This window comes from Hypanus sabinus, chromosome 7 (genome assembly GCF_030144855.1).
Source record: "Hypanus sabinus isolate sHypSab1 chromosome 7, sHypSab1.hap1, whole genome shotgun sequence".
NCBI lineage: Eukaryota > Metazoa > Chordata > Chondrichthyes > Myliobatiformes > Dasyatidae > Hypanus > Hypanus sabinus.
Genome location: NC_082712.1, coordinates 119,992,965 through 120,020,150, shown reverse-complemented (window position 1 = coordinate 120,020,150; position 27,186 = coordinate 119,992,965). Strand labels below are relative to the sequence as shown.

The window sequence follows — 27,186 nt, the reverse complement described above, 5'->3', positions numbered from 1 at the left end:
GACAATGACCCCAAGCATAAAGCCAAAGCTACACAGGAATGGCTTAATAACAACAAAGTTAATCCCCTCTAGTGGCCAAATCAAAGTTCAGATCTTGAGAAGTTGTGACTGGACTTGAAAAGGACTGTTTACTTACAATCCCTATGCAGGCTGCCAGAACTTGAGCAGTTCTGTAAAGAAGAATGGGGAAAAACTGCAGTGTCCAAATGTGCAAAGCTGATAGAGACCTATCCACAGAGACTCAATGCTGTATTTCCTGACATAGGTGCATCTACTAAATACTGACTTGAAAGGGTTGAATACCTAAGCAATCAGTTATTTTGTGTATACTAATTGTAATTAATTTAGACCAATTTGTAGAAATCTGTTTTTACTTTAACACAAGAGTCTTTTCTGTTGATCAGTGTCAAAAGAAACCTAAATCAAATCCACTGTGATTCACTGTGGCACCATGTAAAGACTAGTATAGATTTGGTATTTTCTATTTCCATTACTGCATCAAAAGAAGAAAGCAGAAAGTCTTAAAAATGCATCAGTCTTCTACAGAAGTATAATTGGAACAAGCATAAAGCACAGTGAGCAGGTTGCTTGCTTTGACCACCTCACTTTTGCTATTACTCCAAGACTGGTTAAGATGCAATAAGTCTGTGAAACTGAAACGTAGCTCTGCACATCATCATAATTTAACTATGCCGGTTGACCATGCACAAGCAATAATGCAGGTTTCTGGTGTTCCCGCACTTAATAGTTGTCAATTAATTTCTCATCTATTATTATTCATGTATTTATTTGCTATTTACTTATAGAATATAGAACAATACACACCCTTCAACCCACAATGTTGCGTCGATCCTTTAACTTACCCCAAGATCAGTCTAACCATTCCAACCCACCTAGCCTTCCATTTTTCTTTCAATGTCCCCTAATGTATCTGCCTCTACCACCATCCCAGCAGCATATTCCATGCATCTATCACGATGCTTCAATTGGTTTTATTGTAACCTTCAAAAACCTCCTTTGCTATCCACAAACTACAAATTGTTCTGTTATATACAAACTTTCTAAGACACCCTTCCGCTTCCTCAACTCAAGTCATTTTGTAAAAATTACAAATAGCAGGAGTCTCAGAACAGATAGCTGAGGAACTCCACTGGTCACCAATCTCCAGGTAGGATGCACCTCATCCACTACAACCCTTTACCTATGTGGCAAACCAGTTCTGAATCCACGGGGCCGAGTTTTCCTGAATCCCATGCCTCCTAACTTTCGGAATGAGCCTACCATTCAAATTCCTTACTCAGATCTGTAGACACCAGATTCACTGCTCTGTCTTCATTGGTATGTTTTGTCACTTCCTGAAAGAGTTCACTTAGCTTCTGAGGCAGGACCTGCTATTCGCAAATGCATATTGACCATCCTTAATCAGTCTATGCTTCTCCAAATTTTTGTTAATCCTTTCTCTAAGAATCCTCTCCAGTTATTGTCCGCCTCTGACACAAGACTCACTGGTCTATATTTCCCAAGATTATCCCTGTTCCCTTTCTTGAACAAAGGAATAACATTTGCCAATATCCAATCCTCCAGCACTACTCATATGGGCAGTGACAATGCAAAGATCATCACCAAAGGTGCAGCACTCTCTTTCCACACTTCCTGAGGTATGTCCCATCTGGCCCTGGAGGCTTAACAATCCTAATGCTTTTCAAAAAATTCCAATATATCCTCTTACTTAATTTTGATGCATTCCAGCTTGTCAGCCTGTTCTACGCTGACCTCACATTCATCAAGATCCCTCTCACTTGTGAATACTGAAGCAACGTATTCATTAAAGTATCTACCCTACCTTTGACTCCAGCACATGTTTTCTTTTTTATCCCTGATCCCTACCCTCACTGTTGTCATCCTCCTGTTCTTCATGTAAGTGTAGAACGCCTTAGGGTCTTTGTTAATCTGAGTCACTAAGGTCTCACCTTCCCTTCTAGGTTTCCTAAGTTCATACATAAGCTCCTTCCTGACTACCTTTTAATTCTCAGGAGCCTTGTCTGATCCTTGCTTTCTCACCCTTAATTATGCTTCTACTTTCCACTTGACTAGGTATCCCATATCTCTTGTCAACCACAGTTCATTCACCCAATCATCCTTTCCCTGCCTCAATGGGACAAACCTATCCAGATGCCATGCAAGTGTTCCCTATATCCATTTTACATTTCCATGAATACATCATTCATAAATTATGCTCCCTAACAGCTTCAAAATTTGCCGTCTCCCAATTAAATACTTTCCCATTCCATCTGTTCCTATCACTGACCAAGGCAAAGGTCAGGGAGTTGTGGTCACTGTCTCCAAAATGTTCTCCCACTCAGAGATTTGTGCTAATGAACTCACTGAGGTTCATTGCCTACTAGATCCAATATGGTCACTCATCTAGTCAGCCTGTCTCCAGGAATCCTTTGCTGCACACACTTAACAAATTCTGCCCTATCTACATCTTTTGCACTGAGGAGCTGCTATTCAGTATTAGTAAAGTTCAGGTCATCCATATCAGCAGCACTATTATTTATTTCCAAGGTGCCTTGAGGTGACTCATGTAGCAGCTGAATGCTCAATGGATACAATTAAATATTCTCATTTCAGCCTGATGTAGCTAAAAAGCACAACTGTTTCCAAGATCAGTACAGTCAACAAAGATGTCTTAATGTGTTTAAGTGAGCTATTGCTACTTAAAACTGATGGAAACAACGCCGAATTGGGGATGGATTCGCCCTCGCAGGAAATGTGGCTGCTGGTCAGAGATACAAGTGTGCTTAAGGAAACGGGGTTTTAATCTTCCAATACTGACTATCTTGCTGGCAAACGTGCAGTCTCTGGTGAATAAAATTGATGATCTCAGAGCTAGGGTGCTGAATCAGAGGGACATTGGGACCGCGTATGTCCTTTGTTTCAGGAAATCCTGGTTAACCCCCTTCGTACCAGATGCAGTGATTCAGATCAGTGGATTTCCTGTGCACCATCAGGGTAGATCTGTAGAGTTTCACCAAAGCAGAGGTGGAGGAGTATGCCTTATGATCAGCTCTTCTTGGTGCACAAATATATCAGTGCTGTACCAATTCTGCTCACCAGGCCTGGAATATCTAGCAGTTAAGTGCTGTCCTACCATGGAAGATTTCCCAGATCATTTTGATAGTAGAATACATTCCACCTCAGGCCAATGTCAATCAGGCTTTATATGACCTGAGTAGTGGAATCAACGTGCACAAAACATCATACTCTAATGCCTTCACTATCATTTTGGGGGATTTTAACCAGGCCAGTCTGAAAAATCACTAAGCAATTACCATCAACAGATCACTTGCTGTAGCAAAGGAAACAACACACTGGACCACTATTACACCACCATCAAGAATGCCTACCGTGCTATTCCACGCCCTCACTTCAGGACGTCTGATCACCTAGCTGTACTACTCCGAGTATAGGCAGAGACTGAAGACTGCAGTACCAGTAGTGAGGTCCATGCAGGTATGGACAAGGGAAACACAGGAGCATTTACAGGACTGCTTTGAATTGGTGGGCTGCACTGTACTCAGGGATTTATCTTTGAATCCGAATGAGTATGCTGCAGTTGTTACCGACTTCATTAAAACCTGTTTGCGTGAGTGTGTGCCCACAAAGCCTTACTGTACATTCCCAAACCAAAAGCTGTGGATAAACCAGGATGTCATCTACTGAAGGCTAGATCCGTGGCATTCAAGTCTGGTGACCCAGGTCTGTATCAGAAAACCAGATATGATTTGTGGAGGACTATTTCAAGGCTGAAAAGACAATTTTGAATGAGGTTGGAGGTGACATCGGATGTACGACAACGCTGGTGAGGTATGCAAGACATTACTGCCTACAAAGCAAAACCCAATAGCATGAATGGTAGCGATGCTTCACTACCAGATGAACTCAATGCCTTTTATGCCCACATTGAAAGTGAGAATATAGCTACAGCTGTGGAGATCCCTGCTGCACCTGATGACCCTGTGATCTCTGTCTCAGAGGCCAATGTTAGGCCATCTTTAAAGAGGGTGAACCCTTGCAAGGTGGAAGGTTCTGATGGAGTACCTGGTAAGGCTCTGAAAACCTTTGCCAACCAACTGGTGGGAGTATTCAAGGACATTTTCAAGCTCTCACTGCTAAGGGTGGAAGTTCAAAAGTACAACAATTATACAGGTGCCTAAGAAGAACAATGTCGGCTGCCTTAATGACTATCGCCTAGTAGCACTCACATCCACAGTGATGAAATGTTTTCAGAGATTGGTCATGACTAGACTGAACTCCTGCCTCAGCAAGGACCTGGACCCATTGCAATTTGCCTATCGCCACAATAGGTCAATGGCAGTTGTAACCTCAATGACTTTCCACGTGGCTTTCGGTTACCTGGACAACATAAACACCTATGTCAGAAATGCTGTTCATTGACAATAGCTCAGCATTTAATAACATCATTCCCACAATCCTAACTGAAAAATTACAGAACCTGGTCCTCTGTACCTCCCTCTGCAATTGGATCCTCAACTTCCTAACTGGAGCATTCATCAGCTATTCCAGCCTTTGGGATAGCCAAGGCTCTGTAATGGCCACAACGTCATAGTTGCATTTACTGACCAATGTTCTAATTTCATCACTCTTTTCCTGATATGTCTTGCATTACAATAAACACATTTAAACCCATGCAACTGATAGCCTCGTTTTACCCTCTTCTTTCAGTCTCTCAACAAACCGCATCTTTCTGTACACCAACTGCCCACCCTTTGATCAATCACTCTGGTTCCAATCCCCTTACTAAACTAGTTTAAGCCCTACCCACCAGCTATAGTAAGCATGCCTGGAAGGATATTGGTCCCTTTAGAGTTCTGGTTGCAGTTCACCTTTTCCTCAGAGTAGATACCAATGATCCATAAATCTGAAACACTGCCCCCCGCACCAGTTCCTCAGCCAAATATTCATCTGCCAAATCATCCTGTTTTTGCACTCACTGGAGCATGGCGTGGGCAGCATACTCTTGAGATCCTGCTCTTTAGCTTCTTATCTAGCTCCCTGTTTTCTCTGAATAGGACTCATCCCTTTTCCTACCTCTGTCATTATACCAATATGTACCACAATTTCTGGCTGTTCACTCTCCCACTTAAGAATTGCTGTAGACCCCATCTGAGACAACCCTTATCTATTGAATCTTTGGTAACTGCATATTCTTCCGGTATCCTTTTGTTGTATTTTCCTTTTCACTTGGCCAAGATGTCATCCAGCGAGCTCTAGCTTTAGTTGCCTTACCTTTCTTCCTTATGCAAATGTACCTAGCCCTATACTTGAAACATCTATTCTCCGAGGGTCACCCATTCTTCAATAAAAATTTTACTTCATATAATCCCTGGTAAATCCTCACTGGTTGCAGTCAGCTTTCTTCCAATTTAGAAATTCTACTTTGGATTTCTCCTTGTTCTCGTCATTATTAACCTGAGGCTTATAATCCGTAAGTAATTATTCAATGAGGCAGAGCAAAGAAAAGTGAGCTTGTACCTTTGAAATGCATTATAGGCATTGTATCATGACCTTGGAAAATTTTCTAGACCTTTTAAGGATTCGAAGGGAAATCTTCACATTGAGGTGGTAATATGGATAAAGTATTAGATCAGTATTTGAAATTTCTGTTTGCAAAGGAAGTAGATGCTGGGAAGAATTGCAAAATAGAGGGGAATATTGACAGAATAATAAAGAAATTGTCAAAAGATAAGCAAATCCCTTTGTTTTGGAAAGTTAAAGGCTAATTCAATGAAGAAAGCTTAAATTCTGTCAAAACAAATCATGCCTTATGAAGGCTCAAGAAGTAATCTAGCAGTCAAGTCACAGATGGCATCAATCTTCTCAATAAGGATAAGTTGGTGGTATTAAAAGAATATTGTCTCCACACGAAAGCAAATGGTTGTGAATGGATGCACTATATAGATGGAGGATTTGCTGTAGTATTGCCAGCATTACTTATTAATATAAAATTTTCAGATGATTCAAAACTTCAGCAAGTGCTCAGTCATGATGATTGTAATTATAGGCTTTAGATGTAATAGAACTGGTGGTAAAATTACCAGAAGCTAGGGAGACCACTTTCAGTATGGGTAAGTGAAGAGTAATGGACTTTAGAACAAACATTCTGCAAAGACTGTCTTATAAGTCCCACAATTTTGAAAAGTATTTGAGCAGAAGTGACTGTTAGAATACACATCCTTGAATCTCAGAGCAAGCAAATAAAGTGGACAGGCAGGTGTTCAAATTGCTTCAATTGGAGAGTAGAATTAAAAAGAAACGGTAAATTTTTTAAATTTTGGGATAGTTTTCATAGAGTTATATAACATGGAAACTAGCCCTTTGGCCAAACATCCATAACATTCATGTGAACCAAGATGTCTGCCTGAGCTGGTCCCATTTGCCAGCACTTGGTCCATATCCTTCTAACCTTTTCTATCCTTTTACCCATTCAAATACCTTTAAGATCCTGTAATTGTCCTCACCACAGCCAATTTCCCTAGCAGTTGGTTACGCATACCCAGCTCCCTCTGTGTGAGAAAAGTTGCAACTTAGTTTCCTAAAAATCTATGCCCTTTAGTTTTAGACGCATCTGCCCTGAGAATTCATCCTATCTGTACCCCTGTTCATTCTGTATACCCCTGTATGATTACCCTTCAGTCTTCCAGCTCAATCCCTCCAGTCCCAGTATCACCCTTGTGAATCTTTCCTGCATCATGATATCATCTGGAATATCGTGGACTTCTGAAGTCCAACAGGAATGATGGAGGATCATAAATCAGGGGAGATTTATTAAATATTAATTTGGATGTGAGTCTTCAGTTGTAAGAAGAGCTTAGAAAAATTCTTTGGCTGTCCATCGATTTTCGATGATGACTGAGGCCTGGGCAAGGTTGTATGGAAGACCTACAGTGCTGCAAGTCTCCCCTCTCCACACCACCGATGTTGTCCAAGGACCCATACAACTTGACACTGGTGTCCTCGCAGAGCTATGTGTAGTTAAGTGCCTTGCTCAAGCACACAACACGCTGCCTCAGGTAAGGCTCGAACTAATGACCTTTGTAAAAATGAAAAAATGTTCCTTCAGGACCATGGTGCTACGTGAAACAACAAAACTACACTAGACTACCTGAAACAACACAAAAATACACTAGACTATGTGAAACAACACAAAACGACATTAGACTTCAGACCTACATGGGACTACATAAAGTGCACAAAACAGTGCAAGACAGTACAATAATTAATAAACAAGACAATAAACATAATAAAGGGCAAATTACAATATAATAAATTATGTAAATGTAAACAATGTTTTATCAGGAATTGAGAAAGAAATTAGCAAAAATTACAAAGGGAGTGGAGTGGTGTTCAGTAGAGAGAGAGAGAGAGAGAGAGTGTGTGTGTGTGTAAGTTGGTGTTAAACTAGTCTTTGTGAATTGAGGAGTCTAATGGCTTGGGGGAAGAAACTGTTGCACAGTCTGGTTGTGAGAGCCTAAATGCTTTGGTACCTTCTGCCAGATGGCAGGAGGGAGAAGAGTTTGTACAAGGGGTGGTGGGGTCCTTCACAATGCTGTTAACTTTGCGGATGCAGTGTATGGTGGAAATGTCTATAATGGCAGGAAGAGAGACCCCGATGATCCCTTCAGCTGACCTTGCTATCCGCTGCAGGGTCTTACGACCCAAGACGGTGCAATTTCCGAACCAGCCAGTGATGCAGCTGCTCAGGATACTCTCGACACGTCCTCTGTAGAATGTGGGGAGGTGGGAGATGGTCTTTTCTCAACCTTCGCAGAAAGTAGAGACGCTGCTGGGCTTTCTTGGCTATGGAGCTGATGTTGAGGGACCAGGTGAGATTCTTCACCAGGTGAACACCAAGAAATTTTGGTGCTCTTAATGATCTGTACGGAGGAGCCATCGATGTGCAGCGGAGAGTTGTGGGTGGTGGTGGTAATTGTGTTACTGCAGAAAATGCAAGACACAAGAAAGAAAATTGGTCATATCATCACAAAAGAAATAGTTCATTGCAATAACTTATACAAATAGACTATTAGTTGGGAAAAGAAATGTCAGTGGTAGGCTAACTCAGTTCAAGATCCATGACTTTCATTTTTGCCTCTTCTAAAATTGTACATTTCAGCTCCACTTTGTTCTGTGCAGATCCTGATAAATCATCTGTGATGATCCTTTAAATGAGAAATTCCTGATCAAACATTTTTTGGCTCCTTTGATTAAGCCATATCAGGCGTCATTCCTCCAATCTTCCTGTTTTGAGAGCTGTGGAAAATTGAAGTGACAACATTCATTTTTTCTGTCAGTCAATTTAGTCCATAATGTAAATCAATTCTGCACAACAACAACTTATCTAGCAAAGCTGCAATCTTGTGCAAATATGTTATACAGCAGCTGCAGAATTAGTTGTGGGATTCCATGGAGTTTGTAAAATGCTAGTTTGTTCAGCTGGCAGACTGAGAAATGTAAAGTGCTCATCAGACTGGTCAGTATAGAGAATAAGCTGCCAGAGGAAGCAGTTGAGACAGGTACATTAACAACATTTAAAAGGTACTAGACAAGTACATAGGTAGGAAAGTTTTAGAGAAATATGGGCAAATGGAATTAGATCAGATGGGAATCTGGTTCAGACAGACAGACAGACATACTTTATTGATCCCGAGGGAAACTCCTGTGCCTAAACAGTACATTATGGAGTGGATGGGAGTCATTGTCCAAAATGGCATGCAACTTGGACAGCATCCTCTTTTCACACACCACTGTCAGAGAGTCCAGTTCCACCCCAACAACATCACTGGCCTTAGGAATGAGTTTGTTGATTTTGTTGGTGTCTGCTACCCTCAGCCTGCTGCCCCAGCACACAACAGCAAACATGATAGCACTGGCCACCACAGCCTCATAGAACATCCTTAGCATTGTCTGGCAGATGTTAAAGGACCTCAGTCTCCTCAGGAAATAGAGACGGCTCTGTCCCTTCTTGTAGACAGCCTCAGTGTTCTTTGACAGTCCAGTTTATTGGCAATTTGTATCCCCAGGTATTTGTAATCCTCCACCATGTCCACACTGGCTCCTTGGATGGAAACAGGGGACACCGGTGCCTTAGCCCTCCTCAGGTACACCACCAATTCCTTAGTCTTTTTCACATTAAGCTGCAGATGATTCTGCTCACACCATGTGACAGAGTTTCCCACCGTAGCCCTGTACTCAGCCTCATCTCCCTTGCTGATGCATCCAACTATGGCAGAGTCATCAGAAAACTTCTGAAGATGGCAAGACTCTGTGTAGTAGTTGAAGTCTGAGGTGTAGATAGTGAAGAGAAAGGGAGACAGGACAGTCCTCTGTGGAGCCCCAGTGCTGCTGACCACTCTGTCTGACACACAGTGTTGCAAGCTCATGTACTGTGATCTGCCAGTCAGGTAATCAATAATCCATAACACCAGGGAAGCATCCACCTGCATCACTGTCAGCTTCTCACCCAGCAGAGCAGGGTGGATGGTGTTGAACGCACTGGAGAAGTCAAAAAATGTGACCCTCACAGTGCTCGCCGTCTTGTCCAGGTGGACGTAGACACAGTTCAGCATGAACCAGTTGGGCAGAAGGGTTCGCTTTCATGCTGGGTGACTTTGTAACTCTATTGATGCCAGTAGTAGGGCATAAGAAACTGCTAAAGCTCTGCATTGATGCAAAGTGAGGGAAAGTAGAGAGGCCCGAATAGGAGGCTGAAAGGGGCAGCTCCTAGAGAAAATTTTGAAAACGATGAGAACCTTAATTTAAATCCTTAGGCATAAAAGAAGAAAATTACTTCCCACTGGACCATGTTAAAAATATTGTTACTTTAATTCATTAAAATCTCAGTCAATTGTGGTTTTAAAAATAAATGTTTTTTTCTTATTGCTTGTCATCCCTGGATTTGTCTTATAGCTGTAAAGCAGTTTCTGCCCTGCAGAGGTAAGTCATGTTTCAGACTTCATCAGCCCACTCAGGATGCACACCCACTCAAACATCTGCAGCAGTGTTTTTCCAGGGCTTCTGGAAATGGCATGACATGCAGGCATAGCTTGTCAGTTTCAGCAGATGCAAGTTAGATTTTCTCGCTGGTAAGTACTGTAAAAAGAACAATCCTTAGCTTGCAACCCAACACAACTTATCAACTTCCACAGATACAACTGGGAATTGTAATGCATTATACACCTGTGACATTTTTAACGCGTTGCCCTGCTGCCATTTTTATTGCAAACTATCTTTCAAAGACAACAGGATGACAGGTTCTAATGTTGCTGTTCACTCCCAGAAGCGGTAAGCAGCATGTTGGTCCAAGTAGTCAGCTTAGGCTAAACCTTCCTGAAAGTTAAACGTTCAAAGTACATTTATTATTAAAAGTATGTATGCAGTTTACAACCCTGAGACTCAAATTCCCACAGGCAGCTACAAGACTAAGAAATCCATGAAACCCGTTCAAAGAAAAACATTAACCACCCTCCCCCCATGTACAAAAAAAAAACAAATTGTGCAACCGGTTTAAAAAAAAGAGTGGGGAAACACAGAATGTAAAACACTAAATCAAAAGAGTCCAGGCATCATAATGTGAACTACAGAATCCAATCCACAACTGCATCCATTAAACCTTACCCAAGACCCAGGACTCTTAACACAATCCTCCAGCAGCATCAATTGAGAGGGAGAGAGAGACTGTCACATGCAGACACCTTCCACTGGCAGCAGTGGGTGAGAGACTGGTATCCGTTGCTGAACACCCGCTCGCGTCCCACTCTCGCCTCGTTAATTTCAGTCTTCCTTGATGCTTCAGTTGGCGAGCTTGGTGAGGAATGGAGTTGATCATGGACTCGCAGGTTTCTTGGCCCCGAGGTCACATGCTTCCTCAGCAAACCCCCTCGGAGACAGTGAAGCACCAGCTCGCTGAATTAGCCTGATCACAGGCTCCAAGAGTAGCAGAACAACTTTTGAAAGTAAAAGAAGTGAAAGAAGTAGTTTTGTGAACCATCTGGAGGATGTCGCCCTTGGTCAAGTTGTTACTGATGGCATCTTCCGTTAGGTGCCTCCTTTACTGTGGATACAAGCTCAGAAAATTGTCATGGGAGAAGTCTTCCATTTGCAGTGGTTTTCAGTGCTGGATGTTAGTTTGACCTGTAATATTTCCATGGAGAAGCTAATTGTTGATGTTTCTTCAAATTTGCTTGGAGCTTGGGATGAGTAGTTTAAGAATTTCATATTTGTATAATTCCAGGTTAAATTCCAAACAGGTAGATATTTTTCATATACTATTATTTCTCACAGAAGTTGATAAACTGGTTATACTACAATATGGCAACACGCACAAATTGCTGGAGGAACTCAGCCGGTCAGGCATCATTTTTGGGGGGGAATAAACTTTCCCTTCTATGGATGCTGCCTGACCTGCTGAGTCCGTCCAGCATTTTTAATGTGCTCAAGATTTCCAGTATCTGCAGAATCTGTTGTTTATACTACAATAAGGCAACAACTACGTTTATTCAGAATTCTGTTTTACATATGCAGAAAATTTTGCTAAATCACAACAAAAAAAGGCTCAAGTGCTTTGCAAGACACAACAGTTGGGCCTAAGGTATCAGGGACCTGTTAGAGACTTCTGTGCAGTGCTTTCTCCGAGGAGACAGCTGTAGGTCCCTGGGGTGTTAGCAGCGGAAGCTGGAAGAGTCCTAGAGTTGGCAGTAGAGCAGGGTCAAAGGCAGCAAAAGGAGAATCCTGGAGACAGTAAGAGGGATAGTCTAACACTGTTGGCAGGGAAACTATAATTGGAGAGTGTGATATTAAAGTATGAGGTGAACCTGAAAGTGGATTAGGAATTAAATGTGTTTGTTTTTGTAGAAAGTACTGATTTTTAAGAAGTTATATATTTTTAACAATGCTTATCTTTGAAGACTAGCATGAACTCTGATATGGTTGTAGGTTTAATTCATCAGTTTCTAGTGAACTGCCTCCTTATCCTTCGCCACCTGGCTGTTCAGGGGGAGCCTGTTTAAAAAAGATAACAGTTAAGAGGAAACTCAATGAGAAGTACCCATAGCCGAAATCTGGTTAAAAACACTGTTCTCTGGCCTTAAAATCAGAGGATGAATTAAACAGTGAGCTTGTAAAAAGAAATACAGTTTGTTCATTGTAATGCTACATTGCACTTTGGTAGAGAGGGTGTTGTATACATAAAGAAACGTGTTCAAAGTTCAAAGTAAAATTTATTGTCAGAGTACATATATGTCACCACATATAACCCTGAGATTCTTTTTCTGTGGGCATTAGCTCTGTTTGTATGCAGGTAGTAAAAGTACAGTCAAATGATCGGACTTAGCAAACTTGTGCAGTAGAAAGAGAAATGGGAGGGATGTTTTGGGTCTGGGGTCCTTTGTCAGAACTGGTGAGAAGAAAAGTTAATTTCAAGCTCAGAGAAGGCAATGGGTAATTGGTTTAATTTGTCACATATTCAACTATACGGTTTAAAACTGCTTTGCATGCTATCCCTACAGGTCATTTCAAATTGATAGTACAAAGGGAAGAACAATAACATAGTGTTACAATTACAGAAAATACAGTCCAGGTAGACATTCAGGTCCAAGGGCTATAATGTAGTTGTTGAGGTCAGGAGTTCATTTTTATCATGTAAGAAGTCTGTTCAAGAGTCTTATAACCACAACAAGATGGAAGCTGACCTTGAGCCTGGTAGTGTTTTTTTTTAAAGCTTTTGTATCTTCATCTACCCTTACCCCACCACAACAGAAGCAGGGAGAAATAAGAATGAGCGGGGTGGGTGGGGTCTTTGATTATGTTGACCGCTTTCCCAAGGCAGCAAGAAGGATAGACAGACCCCTTGAATGGGATACTGGTTTTTGTGATCGACTGCGGAGAGGATGTCATTAAAGAAAAAGACAGAGTACCTTTCATAGATTGAGATTAAATGGATTAAAATGGCAGTTAGAACTAGGTTATCCGTGTCTGTGGTGTGTGTTGCTCATATCAGGGCTGTGAGATATGCCCAGCAGGGCAGGCTGCACCAATGAAAAGAGAAAAACTGAGCCAAACCTCAAGTTGACAGAATTGGCCGGTTGTGATGAAGAAAGGGAGAGTTACTTAAGTTTGGATATTGAGTGCAGATCACTGCAGTGTTCCCAGATGGGTGATTGAAGTGTCAAGCCTCAAACTTCCATTGGGCCTAATAGTGAGAGTGCAGGAATCCAAAGGAAGATAGATCTAAGTTGGACGTAGAATTAAAGTGGCAAAAGATTGGACTTGACCACAGGTACTCCACAAAGCGTTCACCCAGTCTGCCTTTGGTTTCTCCAGTGCAGTAGATCCCAGTTTGTGAACACTGAATCCATTACAGCAGGTGGAAAGAAATGCTTTGAGCCTAGACTGTTCGGATCCCTGGGTGGTGGAAAGGAAAGGTGTAAGGTTAGGTATTGTAAATCCTACAGTTCCATGAGGCACACCTTTCTGATCAAAGAAAGGAAAAGGGAACAAGTGTCTGGTAGATCATGTATCTTGTTGGAGCTGGAGAAACTTGCAAAGTTGAATGCAGAAGCTTGCTCTGTCCAGGTGGTGAGGTGTTGAGAGCAGAAGTGTGGAAAATAAATGTGATGTGGTCAAAGGATATGACCATCATGGTGAGGGTTGGGAAGCAATAATTTAGTATGGTTCTTCTCTCCAGGCACATTGCAGCCTTCCAGACTTCATTCAATTCTCAAACTTCAGATATCTGGTGATTTCTTTCATTTTAAATCAGAACTGGCCGTTTCTGCCATGATCCATCTGTGCCCCACAGTTTGGCACAAAAACAGAAAAAGAAGCACACACACAAGGTGAAGGGTCTCAACCCAAACTGTTGACTGTTTATTCCCCTCCATCAGTGCAGCCTGATTTGCTGAGTTCTTCCTGCATTTTTGTGTGTTGAAAAAGAAACACAGCCTGCCTCCGATTGACATATTAGGTCTCACCTTATCAGACATCTCTGTTGTCCTTTGCAACTTCAAACTCACTTGTTTTTTCTCTTTCCCACATCTAGTAAGAAGTCACTGACCTGAACTATTAACTTTTTTTCTCCCTCCATGTACACTGCCTGACGTGCTAAGTGCTTCCAGCATTTTCTGTTTTTCAGATTTTCAGAATCTGCAGTATTTCTGATATTGGTTTAGTGATTTGTTGGTGGCTTATGTCTAGCGGCAGTACCAGAAACCTAAGAGTAGGTCATCTTATTGGCTTCTTAGTGATGACTATTAACATGCAGAGACATCGTATATCGTAAAACAAAATTGTTCCTCAAGATCTACTGGCAAGAAGTTTTCTCGTGCAGTTTCTAGTTGCTGTGTTGTATCACGTAAAATGTTTCCTAGATGTTAGATTACAGCTAAGTACAATTGTAAAGTGTTATGTATAATGGCAGATTTGTTTATATCTTTAATATTTATGATGCAGCTTTAAAGCAGTTTCCAAAGGAAAAGGGGACTGGCCTCTTTTGGTTTCCAGGCAACCATGGTTCTTTCTGTGTCCTCATTACAGCACCAATCAAATTGAAACTGAATTTTACTGAAGCATGGCAGCCACCAGCTGGAGTATTTTTTTCAGGCATTACATTGTATTTTGCTGCTGAAATTCTTTTAAACATGAATTGTTTGGTATGCTACATACATTCAGTGGCCACTTTATTAAGTACAGGGATGGAACCCAGTGTGGTCCTCTGTTGCAGTTGCCCACCCACTTCAATGTTCGACATGCTGTGCATTCAGTGATGCTCCTCTCCACACCACTGTTGTAATGAGTGTTTGAGTTACTTTTGCTTTCTTGTCCTCTTGAACCAGTCTGGCCATTCTCCTCTGACCACCCACAGAACTGCCACTCACTGGATGTATTTTGTTTTTCACACTGGTCTCTGTGAACTGTAAGGACTGCTGTGTGTAAAAAATCCCAGGAGACTAGCAATTTCTGACATGCTCAAACACCCCCACTCAGCACCAACATTCGTTCCATGGTCAGTCACTTAGATCACATTTCTTCCCCATTCTGATTTTTGGTCTGAACAATTGAACCTCTTGACTACGTTTGCATCCTTCTATGCATTGAGTATGCATTCTATGCTTCTGCCATATGATTGTCTGATTAGATATTTACATTAATAAGCAAGTTTACCTAATAAAGTGGGCATTGATGGTATATTTGTAAGTCATAGCCAGATTCTTTGACTTGTATGAAATAATGTTTATAACATAAAATCAATTGTAAAAAATATATTTTTTATATTTAGCCTATTGACCTAATCACCAATCTACTTTCTAATAGTAGCACTAGATTTGTCTTGTGTTCTATTGGTTAAGACTGTAGGAGTGAAAGTACAGGCTTTCCCCATCTTACAACTGATTTCCATTTTTTACAGACGACCATAAGTTGATTTTTCTGTAAGATTTAAAACAAAATTAAAATGGTGGAGCACAGACACAGCAGCGTATCTAGCTCCTGATAATAGAGCTAGTTTTAAATTAGTGTTTCAAAGTTTCTAGTCAGGGATTTCAGTCAACCAAAGCTCCATGAATAGAAAGCTGAGATAAAATTACTTTTAATCCACCAGCAGTAGGGTTAATAGCGGTGCTCGGCGGAATAGGGATACTATGGATGCCAGGCCCGGTGACAGTGATTTGGCCTAGGTGACTCAGCTAAGGGAGTGGCAGACACAGGCGGTGTGAGAGGAAACGGAAACATGGCAAAAGAGCTGGGGCATTAACTAGGCTGAGAGCTAGCCTGACCAGGCTGGCACTAACATCATTTTTCCTGGCCAGTATCTGCTCACTAGAAAATAAAATGGACTGACTAAGACTGAAAATGAATGCACAGAAAAAGATAAAAAGCTGCTGCATTCTTGTTTTCACCGAACATGGCTAAGCAACAACATGCCCAAATCCGCATTTCAATTGGATCGTTCTGCACAGATAGGAAATCCCGGTCAAGGATATCCAAAAGAGGCGGCCTCTGTGAGTACATTAACAAAGGATAATGCACAGACTCAGCTGTAGCTGGTAGTTACTACTCTGTTGCAATTAAGCAGCTCACAATTAAATGCAAGCTACATCACCTGTTCAGAGTTTGCTGCTGTGTACGTCACCCCCCCTCCCACCAAGGACGCACGGGGGAACTTTATAGTACCTACAAAACAAGTATCCAGATGGTCTCTTAATAATTACAGAAGACTTCACTTGAAGGACATTTTACCCAGATTTCACCAACATATCATCATGACCGTTAGGGAAACAAACAGACTGGTCTATGTTTATACAAATAGATAATGTACCTCCACACCACGCCCTCATATTCGTCTCTCAGACCACATCTCCGTAGTGTTAATCCCAACGTACCGACCACCGCTGAAACTGGAGAAGCCAGTCAAGAGGATCATCACCATTTGGCTGAATTGGACAAGACTGTTTTGAATGGACTATCTGGCAGATGTTCAAGGTTACTGCCAGAAACAGAGAAAACAGATTTTGAGAAAAATGTCTCATCTGTCACCAACTACATCTGTAAGTGTGTAGACAACATTGCTACTTCAAGAACGATCATTTCATGGCCCAATCAGAAGCCCTGGTAGAATGCAGAGGTGCACTTCCTACTAAAAGCCCAAGACACTGCCTTCAAGTCTGAAGACAGAACAACTCAGTGCTGCCAGGAGAAACCTCATCTTAGACAGCCATCAAAAAGGCAAAGATCATCCGTGCACAAAAGAAGTCAGGAGACTCCTGTCCGATAATAATCCCAGAATACGTGGCTGGGCATCAAGGGAATTACTGGCTGTGCAAGGAAGAACAGTGTTGACCGTACCAGTAACTTCTCCTCCCTGACGCTCTAAACAACTTTTATGCACTCTTCATAGCATGTAACAGAACGCCAGCCGCAAAAGCTTCCCCCACCCCACCCCCATAGGTGAACAGCCACCATAACGGCAGCAGACGTGAGAAGGACTCTACAGTGACTCAACCTCATAAAGCTGCTGGGCCAGACGTCCCAGGCCAAGTACACAGGGAGTGTGCACACCAGCTCTGTGACAACTTCAACACCTTACTCATCCAGGCTGCCTAGCCCACATGCTTTAAGTCTGCCACCATTTTCCCTGTTCCAGAGAACTCTGCACCTTCAGAACTAAACAACTACCACCCAGTTGTACTGACACCAACTATCATGAAGTGCTTTGAATGGCTGGTAATGGCGCACATCAGAAACTCCATTCCTGTCACACCGGCCAATCACCAACATGCTTAACGACAGAAGTGCTCTGCAACAGATATGGCATCTGGCCCTAACGCACCCAGCACACAAGGGTACTATTGTCTGAATGCTGTTTCTGGATTTCAGTTCGGCATTCAATACTATTGTCCCTCAGACCTTCCTACGCCTCAGCAATGTTCCCTCTAATTTGTAATTACTGGTAAATCTTGTGCTTTGCAATAATGTGCACACTGAATTTTTAAGTGGAGGTAAACCTGAAGCTATTCTAAGAGTCATAAACTGCCAAGTCCAGTTTGTTGTTCACTGTTTAAAAGAAATAAAATAACTGTCATTAAGAACTTTGATCTCCTCTGAGTTTGATTGTTTTTGTTCTCGTTCATCTGCACTCTCACAAAACATACATAGCAGGCCTATAGCAGGTAATGAAGAATTTTCTCACCAGAGCTTTTGCACACATAATGTGATTACTTGCTAAATGATGCTTTAAAAAGTCAAGTTTCCAATACTTCTTCCCACTTGCAAATTCTTCAGCAACATTTGCATTGTGACAATACACATAGGCAACACCAGTTTCTGTATCATACATTAATATTTCTATAGTCACACGTTCCTGACCTCATGAACTTCCAGTGTAGCAATTTCTATCGTTTCATTAAGCCATTCTGCTTTAAGTGAAATAGCAGTTCTTTTGTGCTCCATGCCCTTTGCTTCTTTGGAATTCAACATAGTGTATCAATAATTTCTTCAATAAATCTGCAGGCAAGTCATTGCAAATTCCACGTTGTCAACACTGTCTGCATCAGAAACTGGAAAAGGAAATGTGATTGTGTATGATTGTGAAATATACTTAATGTGCCAACGAGGTAGAGGGTGACAACCTTTTGTGCACAGTTTAAATTCCTTTGTGCGCTAGTAGCAAAAGATGTGTTCCTTAGAGGGAATGTTGCTCCTTGGTCTAACCACACCAATTTGCAAATGAGTTTTGGACTTGCTAGCCAACTGACCTCAGATAGTCGGGACGCACAACCGCTCAGGAGAACTTGCACAGCTCACACTTCTCTTATTCTACCAGCCCAGCAGTTGCAAGCGCTTTCAAACTACTGAGAGTGCACATCTCACACAGCCTCTTGTGGTCCCAGAACACATCCTACACAATCACGAAAGCTCACCAAAGAGGTTGAAGCGAGCTGGTCTACTGAATGTACGTCAATACTCATGAGATTCTGCAGAGGTGCAGTAGAGAACATCCTAACATACTGCACTGCAGCAGACAGGAAAGGTCTGCAACAGCTAGCTCAAACTGCCCGATGCATCACTGGCACCAGCCTACCTGCCATCAAAGACATATATACTGAAAAAGGCCAGGAATATCATGAAGGATCCCATCCACCCTGCTCATGGACTGTTTGTCTCACTGCACCAGGGAAGAGGCCACATAGTATCCACACCAGTACCAATGGGCTCAAAAACAGTTACTTTCCCCAAACAGTAAGGCTGATCAACACTTCCACCACTAAACCACCCATCCACATCTGCCCCCGACCATGACTTTATCACTTCCTGTCAGTTACCTATCTACAAACACTCCTGTACCTAGCGTCCCATAATATCGATACAATTAATCATGCATGTAAGCTATTTTACATATTTATATTTATTGTGAACTTTTTAATTATTGTGTCTTTTTTATCTTATGGTTTCTATATGTGTGGCATTGGCTCTGGAGTGGCAATTATTTTACTTTATGTTTGTGTACTGGAAAAGACATTAAAGCAATCTTGAATGAATGTAGGTTACTTTTGGAAAATACATAAAATTACTTGATCATGACCACACCACTACAGTATTACAGTGAATGACATAAGACATAGAAACATAGAAAATAGGTGCAGGAGTAGGCCATTCGGCCCTTCGAACCTGCACCACCATTCAGTATGATCATGGCTGATCATCCAACTTAGAACCCTGTACCTGCTTTCTCTCCATACCTCCTGATCCTTTTAGCCTCAAGGGCCATATCTAACTCCCTCTTAAATATAGCCAATGAACTGGCCTCAACTGTTTCCTGTGGCAGAGAATTCCAGAGATTCACCACTCTCTGTGTGAAGAAGTTTTTCCTCATCTCGGTCTTAAAAGGCTTCTCCTTTATCCTTAAACTGTGACCCCTCGTTCTGGACTTCCCCAACATCAGGAACAATCTTCCTGCATCTAGCCTGTCCAATCCCTTTAGAATTTTATACGTTTCAATAAGATCCCCCCTCAATCTTCTAAATTCCAGTGAGTACAAGCCTAGTCGATCCAGTCTTTCTTCATATGAAAGTCCTGCCATCCCAGGAATCAATCTGGTGAACCTTCTTTGTACTCCCTCTATGGCAAGAATGTCTTTCCTCAGATTAGGGGACCAAAACTGCACACAATACACAATACTGTGGTCTCACCAAGGCCTTGTACAACTGCAGTAGAACCTCCCTGCTCCTGTACTCAAATCCTCTTGCTATGAATGCCAACATACCATTTGTCTTTTTCACCTCCTGCTGTACCTGCTTCCCACTTTTAATGACTGGTGTACAATGACACCCAGGTCTCGTTGCACCCCCCCTTTTCCTAATTGGCCACCGTTCAGATAATAATCTGTTCTTTTTTAATCTGTAATTTTCCTGTTCTTGCCACCAAAGTGGATAACCTCACATTTATCCACATTAAATTGCATCTGCCATGAATTTGCCCACTCACCTAACCTATTCAAGTCACGCTGCATCCTCTTAGCATCCTCCTCACAGCTATCACCGCCGCCCAGCTTCGTGTCATCCGCAAACTTGGAGATGCTGCATTTAATTCCCTTGTCTAAATCATTAATATATATTGTAAACAACTGGGGTCCCAGCACTGAGCCTTGCGGTACCCCACTAGTCACTGCCTGCCTTTCTGAAAAGGTCCCGTTTACTCCCACTCTTTGCTTCCTGTCTGCCAAACAATTCTCTATCCACATCAATACCATACCCCCAATACCGTGTGCTTTAAGTTTGCACACTAATCTCCTGAGTGGCATGTTGTCAAAAGCCTTTTGAAAATCCAAATATACCACATCCACTGGTTCTCCCCTATCCACTCTACTAGTTATATCTTCAAAAAATTCTATAAGATTCGTCAGACATGATTTTCCTTTCACAAATCCATGCTGACTTTGTCTGATGATTTCATCTCTTTCCAAATGTGCTGTTATCACATCTTTGATAACTGACTCTAGCATTTTCCCCACCACTGATATCAGGCTAACCGGTCTATAATTCCCTGGTTTCTCTCTCCCTCCTTTTTTAAAAAAGTGGGGTTACGTTAGCCACCCTCCAATCCTCAGGAACTAATCCAGAATCTAAAGAGTTTTGAAAAATTATCACTAATGCATCCACTATTTCACTTAGACTGAAATGAAAGAGCAATTGAAAAGTAGAGAGACAAAGGAAACTACATCTGCCCTTTGCAGTAACAAAAGTATGTGCACAAGTTGAAATTTAGAATTTTGTAATATTATTGGAACTTATTTTTACATATGGAGTCCATATGTTGGGAATTCTGAACCCAGGGAGGGCCTGTAAGCCTATATGGTAAGATAATAATCAATATGGTTTACCGTACAATTATATTAATAAAATATTTACATTTAAGAAATATGAGTTATTTTTGCGGCTATCTCACTGTGCACTCAGTTATGTCTCATTTGTATGTACATTACAGTTAAAGGTGGCAAGGAATTAAACACAGTAGTAAGCAAAGTGATTTTCTTTATTTGAATAATAATAGCATCAAGCATGTGCTCTTAAAGAATTGAAGTTAAACTATTAGGTTAATCAATATTATTTTTACCCCATCTTTTCTAAATCAAGCTCAGCTGAAAAAGTGAGCTGATCTTCCATAAGATCTTCAAACTTGTGATAACCTGACTCATGCAGCATTTATAGAGAAACATTAACTGATCTAGTCTATGATCTTTCATTCAAACTAGGAAGCATTAGTAATTAAAGCAGGTTTTCAATTACTAGAAATGGGAAGATGGCAGTATACTTGTCCTGCCAATGGAGTTTGACCTCCATTTGGCATTACCCAAGTGGTTTAGCTGGCTACTGCATGTGCCAAGTCTTGACATGAGCTTCCATCCCTCCACTCTTCTACTTTTTATCAGTGTAACAGATTTCATTGTGTGGAAAAATAAAAGACTAGAAACCAAAGGAGGACAATTTCTCCAGTACTCCTTAATTATCCCTAATTCGTATTGTGCTTCAGCAAGTCAATGTGATTGGGGTAATTGGATTGTCAAGCCTTATTTCATATTTGTGAATGCTGGTAAAATCACAAAAGCACACACCTTAGTGAAGAACTTTGTACAGAGGCAGCAATTGTCCCACCACTACGTGCTTAGAAACAGTACTGACATATTCGCAACAGCAATAATTGTTTTTGGAGTATTTGCATTCATGTAGCTGCTGGCCTAACCTTAATTAAGCTGTGAGCAGTGTGGACTGCAGCTCAGCTTGATGCAACAGCTCAAATTGCTCATAGCCTGATTTTTAATGGGCAGCAATTTGATTGTCTTTGTAATATCCAGTGTGAATGAATGACACAGGAATTAGCAGTCCCCACTGTGATGGTAGATTTTTGTTCATTTGACTTTGCAATTAAGCAAATTATAGGATAGAACTGAACTCGGTGAAGTTTGTTTCACTGTCTCAGGGAATCTGAATAAACCTAATTCTCTTTCTCAGTATAGGTAATTTTTATCACTGATAATCAGAGCTTCAAAATCCTATTGCAATAGCAGCAGAGGTTCACCTTAGAGATAATTAGCAATATACAGTTTCTAAATATTTGGCACTTTGAACGTTTCAGTGAAAAACTGCAGAAATTAAGTGTTGTTTGCTCTGTATATTGTTGTGGTATTTATTTCAAATGTTCAAGATTCTGTAAAAGCAGGTTAAATTCTATACATAGATTTAAAAACTGCAGAAATTGTGTGTGTATTTTTAATCATTTTTCAGAAAATCTTTATCTTTTTTCTGCTATCCATTATTTATCAGATTTCCTTTTTGTCTTGCTCTTTCAGCCTCAGTCAATGTCTTAGTCCAAAACTGCAAGATCTACAATGATGCAAGTTGTGACATTTCAGCAGATGGGCAACTTCTGGCTGCATTCATTCCCAGCAGTCAGCGTGGATTTCCAGATGAAGGCATCTTAGCAGTGTATTCCCTTGCTCCTCATAACCTAGGAGAGATGCTGTACACAAAACGATTTGGTAAGTATGTAGCAAAGTAGGTCTTCCCCAAGTCCATTTCACTATTATTTAGTTATCTAGTTAAAGAGAAGTTTTAATATTTGATAATTTACCTCATTGATTTGCAATTCTTTAAAGTAGCTTGTTTAATTTATTGTAATTGTACTATTAATACTTAGCATCAAAAAACCTTTTGAACTTGTCTTGGATTTACTGAACAACTAAACATCCCCCTGGCTCCGAGGGTCGATGATTCCCAGTTTCACACCTTTTAAGTGAAAATTTTTGAAGCACATTGTTCCTACTTTTCTGGCATGTCTTCCTATATCATTATGTCCCTTAAATAACTGACATACTTATCACTACATGTTGGATGATGGGATAAATATGGATGATTTTGTTGCTTTATCTCTTCAACAAAAACACTTTCCTGCACTGAAGAACTCTACAATGGAGGGTCTTAGTCATAAAATCTGTATTTTCCATTTAGTGATCAAATCAGAGAGCACTATTTCATACAATGAAAAATCTGAATATATTCCCTTAAATGGGTTATAACAGTGCCTTGTCATTTGGAATTAGAAAAGGTTGATATTACTGTACTAGACCCTGTACTCCCTGCTAGACTCTGCTTAACCAGGCCTAATTGTTATCCATTGGAAACCAAGTATGACATTAGAGCAAGTAGCTTGCTTTGAAACCAGGGAAGTTACCTGAAAATACCCAATCCAAAATGAGAGAAAATCTGCAAATGCTGGAAATCCAAGCAACACATACAAAATGCTGGAGAAACTCAGCAGGTCAGGGAGCATTTTCGGGTGAAAACGTTGACCGTACTATTTTCCTAGATGCTGCCTGGCCTGCTGAGTTCCTCCAGCATTTAGTGTGTGTTGCTCTGAAAATACCCATGCTAAATTACACAGTATGGGGCCAGTGCCTTTAGTCATTTGGCAAAGCAAGTTAAATTTTGGATAACCTGAATTGTTGAATTAATTGAGTTGAGTTAAATTATTTTATTATGTACCTCTTCAATTTCTTAGTGCTCTACTTGTTTGATTCCTTTTTTTTTAACATTCGTGAATGCTACAGAATATCAGTCCTCCTAAGATTTTGACAACCAGCTCTAACACCACCCAGCTAACTGTCAGAGTTTTTTCAACTGATTTTTGACCAGGGCTTAGTTTCTCCCATTTCTGTGATGGCATTTTGCAGTAAATTGATGTGTAGTGGGAAATACACACTTTTTATTATTTCTCTTACTATTTCATTGAGTCTCATTAAAGGCTGAGGAAAAGGTTATCTAACTGGCAGAAAAACAAAAACAAACCTCAACAATTAAAATTTTGGATATTTAATTGGTGGGGGGAAAGGATTTGAAGCAAATCAGCAGGACCTTTGGGCGCTAGAGAGTTTATGGACCAGATGGAGGGGAAAAGCACAGTTGAGGTATGCTTGCTGATTGTACCAAGAATTGCCTTTCAATGAAATTGGACTTGTCAAGGATTGCAATGATGAGAGGTCACTTGAATAAGATTTTGGAAGTTGCACACTTCAGTGGCACTGCGAGATGTAATCACTTGGCTGAGAAAGGAAAATAAATGATAATACACTGCATTGAGAAAGTATTCAACCCCCACAACTATTAGCACCCTCCCCCCACCCATGTCTGTGTGTAAGGTGTGTGTTTACCGAGTGCTGTCCGACACAACCAGTCAACAATTGGCTAAAGATTAAAAAACAAAAGAGTGAAGCTAACAAATTATTCCTCCCCTCTGTAATTACTAAACTAATTTTCCTCAGGTGCAATACTGTGCATTACTTTACCAAGTCACCCGGTTTGTTGATGTAGCAAATTGGACAATCATCTGAATAAGTACCTCCTCTCTCTGTAAATGTCCAATAGTGTGGTAGATTTTCAACAGACCAAACCAAAATGAAGACAAAAGAGCATTCCAGACAAGTCAGGGAAATAGAGAAGCACAAACCTGGGGAATGGTACAAGACCATTTCAAAGGCATTGAGCGTGCCTCTGAGCTCAGCACAGTCCATCAAGAAAATGTGGGAAAAATATGAAACCACAGCCGCCACCCCCCCACCAAACTTTATCACCAGAAAAGAATGGCACTTGTAAGAGAAACGACTATGACACAAACTGTCGCTCTGAGTGAGTCGCTGATGTCAGTATCTGCAACTGGAGATAAAGTTCGTGGTTCCATAATCTCTTGAGTCCTTGCAGAAAACGAGTATTTATGGAAGAGTAGAAAGGAAGCACTGGCTTAAAAAATGCATATCCTTGCCCATAAAGAATTTGCAACACATCATTTAGAATTAACTGTAAAAATGTGGAAGAAGGTCTTGTGAGGCTGGAGTGAAACTTTCTGATCTCAATGCTGAGTGATATGTTTGGTGTAAATCTACTACTACACATCAGATGGGAAACACCATCCCTACTGTAAAGTATGATTGAGGTAGCATCATGCTGTGATGACGCTTTCCAGCAAGAGAGCCTGAAATCTGGTCAAGATTGATGGGAAGATGAACTCTGCTGGATACAGAGTTTTTTTTAAAGATTTAAAAAAAACCTGCTAGCCTCTGCCAGAAAGCTTAAACTAGGGAGGAAGTTCATCTTTCAAAAGGCCAACATCCCAAAGCACACTGCCAGAACAACCATGGAGTGCCTTAAAATGAAGAAAATTGATGTCGGGTGAGTAGCCCAGTCAGAGTTCTGATGCTAACCCAATCAAATATCTATGGCAAGACTTCAAGATTGTTGTCCACCTCCGCTCTCCAACTAACCTGGCATAACTTGAGCAATTTTTCAAGGAGGAATGGGCAGATCTTGCTCCATCATGTTGTGTAAGGCTAATAGAGACTTATCCAAAAAGACTACTGGCTGTAATAGCTGCGGAAAATTCCTGTGTTACATGGCTCAAAGGGCCAGAAGGGTCTGTTCCGCGCTCTATCTCAATAAATAAAAATAACTTTAAAGTTTCGGGTTTGTATTTTATCACACACCGTGTGACCAGATGATATTGTTAAGAGTATACTTTGAAAGATCTTTTGTCCTCATTTACTAAGTGGATGTTATTATAAGACTAGTGTAATGGCTTATTTTATTGCTGTATCACTTAATTCTTTGGACATTCTTACCTCATACTTTTAGAATGACTTCTGTGTATCAACATCAAGAGAGTAGTGGCAGCCAATGGCAACTTCTCCAACATACCAAATGCTAAGTAGTATAATGTGTAGAATACTGAGGCATCATTTGATTCTCAGAGGATATGCAGATTTCCTTTTAAAATTTTTTTTTCTTTAATCTGGACTTTTCTTTTAGATAGAAGTCTTTTAGAAGTTGCCTTATAAATCATTTGCTTCCAAGGACTATTTGCCAGCAGAGCTAAAGTGTCAATATTATAATTTCATTCCACAGGCCCAAATGCTATTTCTGTCAGTCTGTCTCCAATGGGCAAGTATGTGATGGTTGGCCTGGCGTCCCGGCGCATTCTGCTGCACCCCTCCACTGAGCACATGGTGGCCCAAGTCTTCCGACTACAGCAACCCCATGGTGGAGAAACCTCAATGAGGGTAAGTGTTACTCTGTTAGCCACTTAACTTATCACCAGCAGGAATCTTCTTATCTCTTGACAGCAGCATATTTTGTAGTAATGATTGACTGGCTGTCGTTGTAGCCGTTGCACTTATTTCCAAATCATTACTGCATGCATAGTGTTTGAAAGGTGAAATGCAGCAATAATCACCTTAACTGTAAATTTTGTGGTGTACATTGACATCGTGTCTTTTTTTAAACATGCTCTCTAGCGATCCTAATGTCATCAGTTCCAAAGGCTAACCATAAGAAATGCCAATTTGAATAGCTGCAGAAGAGCAGGGAGAGCTAAATCTGCAGTGGGATCTACACCTAACTTCAGTATGATTGCCTAAGATATTAATGAATCTGTAACTTTGTCCCATTGGTAAATTTAGCATCGACATAAGGTTGGATATAACATTAAACAATAATTATTTTCAGCGAACAGATGAAGCAGTTTAGATCGAGTATGCCACAGACTCGGGGGGAAAACTAAGGTTAGTGTTCCTCCCCCAGACCAAAGCCATATATCCTTGCAGGGATTCATGGTATGAGTTTTGTTGTGGAAGTGAAGTGGAAATCAAGTATCATGCTTGAACTTTGTTGATCTGCAGTACAAGCTAAATGGTTTGTGTGGCGTACTCCAACTCCTATATATTGTTACGATACGGCAACAATGAATATAGAATTGAGTCCAGTTTTATAAACAAATAAACATTTATTTAAACTCTGCTCAATAAAAATGAAAAGTAAGCAAACGACTAACTTAACCAGAAGTTAACTGCTATACAGCAACTCGAACAGATCTTAAAGCGATGAATGCTAACACAGTTCTTAAAGTGGTAAATGCGAAAGTCTAAGTGATTTATACAATTAATTAGGAGAGACTTTCCCGAAGTAATGAATTCCTGGACGATGTGATGTTACTGCTGATCCCAGCCGAAATATACCTTGCCCGAAGGATTTACGATGAATGAAATTAAAACGGCTTAAAGGAACTGAC

The 27,186-nt window shown here is 40.9% G+C and overlaps 1 protein-coding gene across 4 annotated transcripts in view; it reads left to right on the top strand.

The window, feature by feature from the left end:
• Positions 1–27,186, top strand: part of LOC132397135 (activating molecule in BECN1-regulated autophagy protein 1-like) — a 412,487-nt gene that overhangs the window by 259,785 nt on the left and 125,516 nt on the right. For all 4 annotated transcript variants that reach the window (XM_059975484.1, XM_059975485.1, XM_059975486.1 and 1 more), the window contains 2 exons: positions 22,424–22,612; positions 26,025–26,179. In XM_059975484.1, coding sequence (XP_059831467.1) covers positions 22,424–22,612; positions 26,025–26,179 — 344 coding nt within the window. The remainder of the gene's footprint in view (positions 1–22,423; positions 22,613–26,024; positions 26,180–27,186) is intronic.